The sequence below is a fragment of the Chlorocebus sabaeus genome, chromosome 7 (assembly GCF_047675955.1).
Source record: "Chlorocebus sabaeus isolate Y175 chromosome 7, mChlSab1.0.hap1, whole genome shotgun sequence".
Lineage (NCBI taxonomy): Eukaryota > Metazoa > Chordata > Mammalia > Primates > Cercopithecidae > Chlorocebus > Chlorocebus sabaeus.
This window is the reverse complement of record NC_132910.1, coordinates 17,282,546-17,294,633: the sequence shown is the minus strand read 5'-3', so window position 1 is coordinate 17,294,633 and position 12,088 is coordinate 17,282,546. Positions and strand designations below refer to the sequence as shown.

General features: G+C 35.7%; 1 protein-coding gene across 1 annotated transcript in view; it reads right to left on the bottom strand.

The window, feature by feature from the left end:
* LRRC66 (leucine rich repeat containing 66) overlaps nucleotides 1-10,839 on the bottom strand; it is a 30,372-nt gene extending 19,533 nt beyond the window's left edge. Inside the window, exon 1 of the mRNA XM_007998732.3 lies at nucleotides 10,236-10,839. Coding sequence (XP_007996923.3) covers nucleotides 10,236-10,731 — 496 coding nt within the window. The 5' untranslated portion in view covers nucleotides 10,732-10,839. The remainder of the gene's footprint in view (nucleotides 1-10,235) is intronic.
* Between the last annotated feature and the right edge of the window lie 1,249 nt (nucleotides 10,840-12,088).

Genomic DNA, 12,088 nt, shown 5'->3' with positions numbered 1-12,088 from the left:
AATATCTCAGTGCTTAATTGAATTGAGTTAAGTGCCCTAGGAGCTCAGTGGAGGCAGCGATCATGCCTAGCTTTAAAGTGACGGAAGAAATTATTTTTAAACTCCTAATTGTGTACTCTTTATGCTCTAAGCATTTCACAAACATCTCCTTTTAACCTTCACAAAGCCTGAGGAGTTATCAACATTTTACAAACGAAAAAAAACTAGGTTCAGCAAAGTTAAGAACTTTCTCAACACCATGGTGGGTGGAGCTGGAATCAAAACCCAGATCTCTTAACCATTACCCTTAACCACGCCCATCTTTTATTAACTAAAAACAAATAAAAACAAACAACCCTCCCTCAAAGCCACAAAAGGGTGGTCTGGGTCATGGAGTACATAATGAAATTGCCAGATGTATTGGGGGTTGCTTAGTTAATCTGCTTGTGTCACGGAGTAACAGGGTGCTGGAGAGGAACTTAAGGGACTGAGGTTTATTCCACCTTTATTTGTGAGTTTTTGTTTGGTTCTGTTTTGAGACAGGATCTTGCTCTGTCACCAGGCTAAAGCGCCATGGCACAATCATAGCTTACTGTAACCTCGAGCTCCTGGGCTCAAGCAATTCTCTTGCCTCAGCCTTCAGAGTAGCTTGGACTACAGGTGTATGCCACTATGTCTGGCTATTATTTTTTTTCTTTTAATTTTTTGTAGAGATAGAATCTCACCATGTTGCCCAGGCTGGTCTCAAACTTCTGGCCTCAAGCAATCCTCCCACTTTGGCCTCCCAAAGTGTTGGGATTACAGGTGTGAACCACTGCTCTCAGCCCTGTTTGTGACTTTTGATGTGACCCAAGAAAATCACTTAAGGCCTCCATGCTTATTACATTCCTTAAAAATGGTTTCTCATAGCTGGAATTGAGACATGTCTTTGATTACTATGATCTTCAAGCTTTTGGAGTTCAGTGGAAGCCAGGTCCATTAGTTTGGATGATTGTTCATCAAATATTCATTGTTCTGTGGGCCAAATACACTTCCCCATCCCACTGAGTTGAGTCTGGCCATGTAATTTGCTTTGGCCAAAGGAATGGCAGCAGAGGTGGTGTGAGCAAAGATCTGAAACACGCTTATGTGGCAGGGCTTGCTTTCTTGGTTTCTGCTAGTGTCATTAAAATAACATGGCCTGGTAGACTGCTGGTCCAAATGAGGGCCTTGTGGAACAGACTGGGACCCATGTGTAACTTTCAAGATAATAGGGATGAGCCCTTGAGGGATAACAATTAACTATATTAGAGAAGGATTAGAGCTCTTGACTGTCATTTTTTTTTTTTTTTAATGTATAGAATCGAAGTTGTTTAGTGAGATCTGGCAGGAGTTCTACTAGCCTCAAGTGACTATGTGTGAATTATGCTGGATTAAGTTCTGTTAAGTTCTGACACTATCTTGTGAATGGGCTGATGCTAGGATGAAGATGAAGACAGAATCTGTTTGATAGGCTAGAATCGAAGATGGCTCCCCAACTCTGGTCTGCAGAAAATTCAGGTCATGATACCTAGCTGGCCCTGACTAGTGGAGATGAGATGCTCTGATATCAAGTTTTCAGGAAAAGAGCTCCTGATTAAATAATTTGACCTGGGTGAATTCCAGCGATCCGCTGCAGACATTATTATAATCTCCACACAACAAAGTAAATTCCAGTTGGATTATAAGTATAATACGCCTGAAAAATCTTCTCTGACAATTTTGCCATCCATGGAATTAAGGCACATATAAATAAAATATTGGTGTAGTTGCACATGGGGAAAGCTGTTTTTGAAGATTAAAAAAAAGAAATTATGAAGGAAAATATTAGTACATTTGATTGCCAAAAATTTAAATTGAGTGTATATCAGGAACACTATAAAAAGAATAAAGATAAGGATGAGAGTAGATTTCTTATTGGAAATAATGCAAATTCAAAATAATGGAGCAACATTTAAACAAACTGAAAATCTTTAAAAAGGTCAGCCTAGAATTCCTTATTGAGTAAAAATATACTTGAAAAACAAAGGCACATAAAGACCTTTTCAATGAAGATTTGAAAGCATTCATCAGGAGAAGACCCAGACTAGAAAAAATGTTCAAGGAAGTCCTTTAGAAGAACAATGAAACCAGATGGAAGTCTGGATATAAGAAAGGAACAAAGAGCTCCAGAAATTTGTACATTAATTTAAATTAAATTAAAGTACATTAATTTAAATTAAATTAAAGTACATTAATTTAAATATTTTTTCTTATATTTAAGTTTCTTTAAAAGCAACAGTGAGAAGCAAAGACAGTAAAAACATATTGTGGAAATTATAACATATATGGGGTAAAATGTAGGACAATACTTGCACAAAGGACAGAAGAGGGGAAAAAATGGGAGAACGCCATTGTAAGGTTCTTATGTTATAGGCAAGTAGTATAATACTAAATAAAAATAGACTGTGATCTTAAGATATATATTGGAAACCCCAAAGCTAGAACTGTAGGATATCCATAGATTATTGGATATTCATAACACACTTCTAAATAACCCATGGTACAAAGAAAAATCAAAATAGAAATAAAGTATTTTGACTCAATTAAAAATGAAAACATCACATATCAAAATTTGTGGGATGTAGCCAAACCATTTTTAGAGGGAAATTACTAATTTATTATTAAATTGCACTAAATGCCTATTAAAGAAGAAATGCCTCAAGTCATTGACTTCAGCTTCTCCTTTAAGAAACTTGCAAGAATGAATGAAATTGAAAGTAAGCAGAAGAAAGGAAATAATAAAGACCAGAGAAGAAATAAAGTAGAAAATGTAAAAATAATAGAGAAAAATCAATAAAACCAAAAGCTGGTTCTTTAACAACAATAAAATTGATTTAAAAAGACTTCTAGTCAGGCTGATCAGAAAAGATAAGATATAAATTATCAGTATCAATAATAAGAGAGGTAGCATTACTACAGAGTCTACAGATATTAAAAGGATAATGAAACATTGTGAACAGCTTTATGCTAATAAACTACCAATACTCACTCAAAAAGCAATAATGTGAATACCCCTGCATCTATTAATGAAAGTAAACTTGTAATTAAATACCTTCTATGAAAAAAACTCCTGTTCAGATAGCTTCACTGGGGAATTCTATGACACATTTATGGAAGAAATAAAGCCAATTCTAAACAAACACTTCCAGAAGACGGAAGAGGAATAAATATCTCCCAACTCATTTTATGAGGCCCGCATTACTCTAATACCAAAACTAGACATCAACAATATAGCAAAAGAAAATAATAACCCAATATTCCTCACGAACACAGATGTAAAAATTCTTAAAATTTTAGCAAATTGAATCTAAAATATATAAAAAAAGATAATAAATCATGACAAAATAGAATTCATCCCAGGAATGCAAAGTTGATTTAATATTAGAAAACACAATTCTCCAAATTAACAGACTGGAAAAAACCCCATATGATCATCTCAATGGATCCAGAAAAGGTCCTGGGCAAACTGGGAATAGAGAGAATTTCATTAACCTGGCATACAGCATTTATGAAAGATCTAGCAGCTTTATTTTTAATAGTTAAAAACACAACCTAAGTGTCCATCAACAGATAAATGAATCCTCAAGATGGAATTCTACACAGCAATGAAAAGGAATGAACTTTTTCCCCACAGTTCACAGAAGTTTTTCTTTTTGTCTTATTTTTTTAAATAATGTCAACTTTTATTTGAGAGTACATGTGCAGGTTTGTTACATAGGTATATTGCCTGATGCTGCCAGGTAGTGAGCACAGTACTCAATAGGTAGATTTTCAGCTTTAGTCTCCCTCCTCCCACCCTCCTCCTCCTTCTAGTGGTCCCCAGTGTCTATCGTTCCCATCTTTATGTCTGTTTGAACCCAAGATTTAGTTCCCACTTATAAGTGAGAATATATGGTACTTGGCTTTCTGTTCCTTCATTACTTTGCTTAGGATAATGGCCTGCAGCTACATCCACGTTGCTGCAAAGGACATGATTTCCTTCTTCTTTAGAGTTCTGTAGGAGTCCATGATGTATATGTACCACATTTTCTTTATCCAGTCCACTGTTGATGGGCACCTAGGTTGATTCCATGTAATTGCTATTGTGATTGGTGCTGTGATGAACATATGAGTGCATGTGTCTTTTTTGTAGAACGATTTATTTTTCCTTTGCATATACACCCACTAAGGGGTGTGCTAGGTCGAACTGTAATTCTGTTTTTAGTAGGAATGAACTTTTAATATACACAATGACATGGATAAGTCTCAAGATAATTATGCTGAAAAAAGAAGTTAGACCAAAAATAAAAGTACATATTATATAATGCCTTTTACATAAAATTATAGAAATGCAAGTGAATCTATAACGAAACAGAAAGATCAGTCGTTACCTGGGTTGGGGAGAAGGGATGGGTGGAAAAGATAGATTACAAAGGGGGATGAGGAAGCTTTTGGGGTAACAGATAGTTCATTATCTTGGCAGTGGTGATGGTTTCATGAGTCAATGTAGTTCAGAGAGTCAGAGGACAGATCAGAAAGTGCTCAGAAAAAGGAAGAGCAGGGGCTTCCAATATTATGCAGATCTATATTAATATCAACAGAGGCACCAAGACTGTTGGCAAATACTCTAAACATCTGAAGACAGAGAATGAGAAACCCCTTTAATTATCTATTGTGCCTGAAATCAAGGAAGTTACCATTATAGTAAAGACCAGGGCGGGAAATACAGAATTAAAGACTCAGGACAATCAAGTGGCACTAAAGAGGAACTAACGCTTTTGAACACCTGTCGTGTGCCAGGCACTATGAGAGATGTTTTACATGTATCATCACTCTATGTGTTACAGTCTTGATATACACTGTCTCTAACCCTCACACCAACCCTATACATATAATTATTCCTAGTTAAAGATAAGGACCAGGAAGCTTTTTTAGGTTAAGTGACTTGTTTAAGGTCAATAAACAAGTAAATAGAGTAATATAAGATGTGTAAAAGAATTATAAGAGTAAATAGGCTGAGGACGGTGGTTGATGCCTGTAATCCCAGCACTTCGGGAGGCTGAGGCAGGTGGATCACTTGAGGTCAGGAGTTCAAAACCAGCCTGGCCAACATGGTGAAACTCCATCTTTACTAAAAATACAAAAAAAAAAAAAAAAAAAAAAGTTGGGTGTGGTGGCAGGCGCCCGTAATCCCAGCTACATGGAAGGCTAAGGCAGGAGAATCTCTTGAACCCAGGAGGCGGAAGTTGTAGTGAGCTGTAACCATGCCATTGCACTCCAGCCTGGGTGACAAGAGTGAGACTCCGTCTAAAAAAAGAAAAAAAAATTAGTAAATAAAAAGAATGGGAACTGAATATACCCAAGCATGTGGGGGAGAGGGTGATTTTGATTTTGAATGCAGTTATTAGAGAATCCTCTTATTTAACTCCCCTCATAATACCAAGCCGAGATTTTGCAAGAGGAAGGTGCATTTCTTCTGGAGATGAGAATAAAGACCAGGAAGTTCAGTTACTCCTCCTGGATGAAAACTTTTCCTTTACTTTCAATTTTAGATAATTAAGATTTTTTTTTTTTTTTTTTTAAGGGAACTGGTTTGGTCCTTCAGATAACCTGGTTTGTTTAGGGTCTCTCAAGATGGAGTTGGAAAATTTAAGAAAACTCTTGCATGGTACTTGATTGCACTTCTCAATGGGAAAATGTGTTCTTTTAATATTTTTGCTTGGTGAGCCAATGTTCAGAGGGTAGTCAAATGAGTGAAAGAGGCTGTATGGTGCATTCATGGCTGGGGCTTGAACATCAGGGGTAGATTTTATGTTTCAAGAGAGGAGAGTTGAATGCCGGGAGGAAAACATAGAGGTACTTTGTGGAAAGGGAATTATTTATTGAACTGCTTTCTAAAGATTACAAAGGCCACAGTAGGCAGGAATTTTATTAGCCTTTGCATTTAAGTGACCAGAGGCAGTTTTATTATTTCCAAGAAATGATCTATCAGAAAAAAAAGGCCACAGAAAGGACACTCGGACATTACACTTAGTAAATACACCCTCTGTACTATGAACTTCTTAAGTGCTCTCCCAAGTGTGATAACCTGATAACATAAAACAACAATATTCAGGGATTGTGGCTTTTAGTCCAAAGAGCAGTAAGAATTGGAATAGAGTCTAGAATGGTCCTGGGTAAGATATTTGATTCATTAGGTCAGATCTTACTGTGGTCAAATTATGTAGGTGAGCCAAAGGCCTTGCCTTCTTAGTTTAGTGTCTTATATACTTTTTGTTTCTTTAGAACCTGAATTAGTTTTCAGTACATTGCTTATTGATAATTCCATAATCCAGTAGCAATCAGGATGAAATCTTTAATTTTCTATGAATAAAGGAACATAATATACTTTACTTTTTAATAATACATTGTGTTTTTTTTTTGTTTTTTTTTTTTTAATTCCACCAGTTTCAAATGTTAGGTTCTATTTCATCTTATTTCTAACACATTTATCTCTTGGGTTCTGGAACTTAGTTGGTTAATGTGAGGCTGCTACATTTGGTCTATCAACCTAACTGGAATCCCAACAAGATGTTGTTCCTGCTACATTTCCAGTTACTCTGTGAGCACTCCAAAAATACTGCTTGATGAAGGCAAGACAGATTAACCAGTGACCGATCCCATTGTTTTCATGTTTTAAAACTAGTTTTTCAATTATTGATGCTATACTCCAAAAATATGGGAGGAAGGTGGAAGCATTATTAAGATTAAATTCATGGTTGGCTTCTGTTTTATAAATTGCATTGGCCAGCACCTCTTCTGGGCGTTTTCCCAACATGAAGCTTATTGATGACACCACAACTGACTCTGAAGACAGGGTTAGTTCGTGTGATATCTCGCCCTTACAAAAGTGGGCTTTCCTGAGTGAAAGAAACTTTTCATTGGTTCTAGAAACAGTCCCCATTTTAAAATATGTGGTACATAGTTATGAAGGTTGCTTGACTGTTGCTTTCTGAGATGTCCCTAATTTATTATTATTATTTTAGATGAATGCAAGTGCCTATATAGTCAGACACAAATAATTATCTGCTCATGAATTATAGCGGGCTACTACTGCAATAATTGTTTAACATTTTAAAAAATAATTTGACGCCGGGCACGGTGGCTCATGCCTCTAATCCCAGCACTTCGGTACGCTGAGGCCTGCGGATCACATGAGATCAGGAGTTTGAGACCAGCCTGACCAACATGGAGGAGCCCCTCTCTCCTAAAAATACAAAATTAGCGACGTGTGGTGGCACATGCCTGTAATCCCAGGTACTTGCGAGGCTGAGGCAGAAGAATCACTTGAACCCGGGAGGCGGAGGTTGCAGGGAGCCGAGATCATGCCATTGCTCTCCAGCATGGGCAACAAGAGTGAAACTGCACCTCAAAAAACAAACAAAAACTTGAGATTTAGATAAAAATTAATTATTTGTTTCTAAATACACTGTTATTCTCAATTTATGACAAGAGAATAATAAAAACTAGTATTTCCAAGATAAATCGTCAGACAAGATTCTGAAGTACTTTTCACATATTTAAATTATGACAGTTTATTATGCCAAATACCATGTTAAGTTAGGTCTTTGAGATATATTTTTTCATTTAATCCTCACAATGATCCAATGAGTAAATCTTATCTTATCCAGATGTCACCTATAAATAGACTTAGAGTGACGAATTAAAGAACAAAGAAATAGGCCAAAAATAGGGTATGCCCTAGGCAGCATCTCTCTCTTACCAGCAGTTCCCTTTAAAATGAGATTTCAAAGTCAGAGCAACCCAGCCATTGTCACAGAATCATAAAATAGGAAAAGTTGTTAGAGGAGACTCAACCTAGTGAAAACTAATATGATGATTATGGGAAAATAATTTAAATAACAAAATACTATAGATAAAAGGACTCTGAATTATATCCAATCAGACTCATGCCTTACACTGAACTTCCAACATTTATATCTTTTCATTCATCTCTCTATGACTTAATTTGCTAGAATTTTAATAGAATTTCAGATATAGAATTTGCTCACTTCACTTCTTTTTTCCCCCTCCTCTTCAAGTTGAACATTTTTCTTGATCTTTTGGGAGGCAAAAGCTTAACTCAAAAAAAGAAGATGGATCTGTATCTGCATTTATAGGGATATTTGGTCTTTAAGTGGAACTGTATTAGTCCTAATCCCCAGTTAGCTCAGGGGAATTCATTTGCCTTAAGGAGAGAAACTCAGCACTTCCCTATTTACTCTTGTGGTGGGATAATATTTTGACCTGTTAATCTCTTACCTTCCTATATTTTCCTCTTGCTCTTTCTCTCCATTCACACAGAGACTAGGCTCCATGTTCATTGTCCCAGGGAAGGCACATGGCAAGGCAGAAAGTAGCTGAGTCTACAAGTCTTTCTGGCTTTCGTTATCCAAAACCCTAAACCTTTAGAAGAAAGTGTTTGCCAGACAGAGGGTTTTGAAGACAAAAAAAAAGGGAGAAGAAATTTTCTCCAAACTGAAGAGACTGAAAAGAAATATTCTCTGGCTAGCAGGGGTAAGGAACATTCACACCTTGATGACTTCTTACGAGTATACGACTCTTGAGCTGGGTACAAATCCAGGCAAAGGCAGAGGAAAGCTGATGAAAGACTGATGTTAAGTATCCCTACGACTCCCCCTAATGGGGGCTCAGAATCAGAAATTATGTTACTACAGACAATAGAAGGTTATATCTCTAGTACACTTAAGTTTGTGGATTGAGATTCACATCTACCATACCAGTTAAAAATTTTTGTTATATTACATGTCTATATGTAGCTATAATGACGTCTATCAAAAAACAAAACCTGGAAATAACCTAGTGCTTGATTAAACCAGTTATGATATATGCATATATAAAAACTATTCAATTATTTGAAATATTTGTGAGGTGGCTTAATTATATAAAGATATTAAAATATTCTACGATATGAAAATACAAATAAGAAATATGGACAGTATGATCCAATTTTAAAAGAAAAAGGTACAAATAGGCATAAATAATAAACTAGAAGAATATATATAACATGAGTGACTTTAATTTTTCCCTTTAAATTTTTCTTCAGTATAAGTAACAGGTATTCTTCTTGTAATAAAAACAATACAATAAAAATCATAAAATAAAATGCATTTCATTTACACTGAAAATATGACACACTACTTTTATGGAGAAGGTCAGGGACAGAAGACTCCAACCCTTCTCAAACAATTCTGCTGACATGGTGACTGTAATAATTCCTATACCTGCTAGGCTATTATTGCCAAAATGATGCTTAAAACAAAGCTGGAGAAAGAGCATGAAAATAAAAACATGAAATGTCAGAACTGGATAATAAGAAAAACCAAATATATGCAACTTGGAATGGAGAAAGAGAACAATATCCTTATACATTTTTTTGTATAATGTCTTATATAAAGTAGGTGCTTAGCAAAGAGTGAATGAGCCTGGAAACAAACAAGGAAAGGACATTAATTGTCTAGCACTCTGGAATATAAAAAGGGCAAAGGAAGTTTTGCTTTATTAACTTGATATATTTTCTAAAGAAAACATTGGTGTTTACTGTTAAGGTCTCCAACATGTAGACTATTGAATGTCAGATGAGAATTTATGATAATAGGAGGCTATTTGGAGTACCCTGTTAGAAAGTAGGATAAGGAATTCTGATTTTGACTTGATAACCAGAAGATTTACATACCAATATATAATATTAGGATACTTCTGCTGTACTTTTGGAGGACAACTAGATAGACTGAGGCAAAATGTACTCAAAGAAGAAAAATATTATGAATATGACATTTAATTTGAATTGCATTACATATTAAATATAGTTGAACTAGTTATTGCTCAGTGCTTTTCTATATTAACAAATATATGATAACCAAAGTAGGTAACTTAGAATCACTCATTATTATTTAGCACTTACATACTTCCTAGTGTCTCGATAACTGCACATAACATTAATGTCAGATATATTAATGGGAGACTAAATTTCATTAGCTGTAAATTCCACACACTATAACTTCCAATGCCACTAAGAAACTTTATTATACATACTCTGATCAAATTGCTTTACTTTCAGCTGTCTCCTTGAAGCTGAAAACAAATGTGGAATTCTTATGAACATGAAACAACTCCACATAAGCATTGTTTCTCTGCCTAGTTAAAATTGTACTCACCCTTGGGAGTGTCACTGAGTTTATTTCTTTGAAGAATGAGCACCTTCAGCAATGGAAACCTATTTCTGAAGCTGCTTCTGTGGCGTTTCACCCATGAGGACTTAGGACTGAGTAGATCCAAGGAGAGGGAGTGGATGGCATTGTTGCTGAGGTTTAACACTTCCAAAGCATGTAAGTATGCAAAAGGGCTTAAGGTTATTTTTGATATGAGATTGTTACTGAGGTCCAGATGTTTTATTTTCCACTCTTCTTTTTTCATGTGAAACTGTAAGATAACTCTAAAGAAACTGAAACTTACATCCACAGTGGCTGCTGTTTGTGGTATGTCCACAGGTATATCATGCTTTCCGGTAAAAGAACAATTTGTCAGAACATATTCATTCCATTGGCATTCAGAATTGAATAAAATATTACTTTTTCTTGATGCATTTGTCATTATTCTAGTAAAATAAAGACCTATAACTATGGTAATGACTCTGAAACAGAGGTTTTTCATAATGCCTGGAAAAGGAAAATGAATTGACTTATTCACAATAATATAAAAAAACTAACAGCAAATAAGCAGAAATTTTAATTTTCAATTTAAGATTTAGGGAAATTATCCTGGTTGCCAATTTAAGCGAATGTTTGATTTCTTACTGGGGCATGAAAATGTAGCTACCAAAATGACATAGCCATAGTATAAAATTACATTTATGTCACATTTTAAAGAAAGGACTCCCCTGATTTTTCAGAAAATACATATTCACTTAGGCCTTACCTCTGCATCTGCTTTTCCAGTATTGTTCACTCTGCAGTGTGCTTTGGGATGAATGAAACCTTACCAAGATTAAAGACTTCCCTGTTTCCTTGCAGGCCATTAATACAGAGCAAAGTCTACTATGCTTATCTACAACATCGTAATCAACCATGTGGTTTATTACATAAATGACAACCAGTTACACTAAACCATGACCCTCCATAACTCTACGACTAAAAAGTTCAACTCACAAAAGAGGCTCTTATTTTTCATGACTAGAAGAATTACAAGCTTTGCTGTGTGGCTTTTGTGACTTTTCAAATCATTATGAAATCATTTAGATATATACAACATAATGTGTTATCAAACACATGTTCTGGCTCTGAACCATGAAGATGTAATAAGATACAGAAACACTGAGTATCTTCTGTACCAAAAATTTTTGAGAAGAAATTGAAAGTTTTTATAAAAGAAGTGTGTTACAATTCCTGAATGTATCATAAAAGTAATTTTAAAAATGGGTAATTTTTGTGATGTTTTAAACTAAATTCCACTTAAAAACCACTGTGTACAAATAATCCATTAATGAGTATATGAGTTTCCAAGAAATCATCCCTTCCTCTGTTCTAATGGCACTCAGTTTAGTTTTCATCACTGCAGCAGTCTGAAACACTAAAATGACTTAACTGAGTTTCTTGCCTCTGCCTCTTGACTTTTCCTCTTCGTGATCCATCCTAGATGACTCCAAAGGATTATTTTCCTACAATAATGTTTTCCCTATATTATTTCGCCTATAGTCCAAATCCCTAAGGTTGGTATTCAAAGCCTGTGTCATCTAGGTAAACTTATGACCTAGCTTGATAAGTTCATGTGGAGCCACTAAAAGATGTGGCTTGTGCAAAGAATGATCTATGCATATCGCATGCTGAAATTCACTTTCAGTTCATTCCCAGTTCCAAGTTCAATGCCTCTTCCTCTGAGCCATAGTCTTGAGATGGAGTTTCGCTCTTGTTGCCCAGACTGGAGTGCAATGGCACCATCTCGGCTCACCACAACCTCTGCCTCCCGGGTTCAAGCAATTCTCCTGCCTCAGCCTCCCGAGTAGCTGGGATTA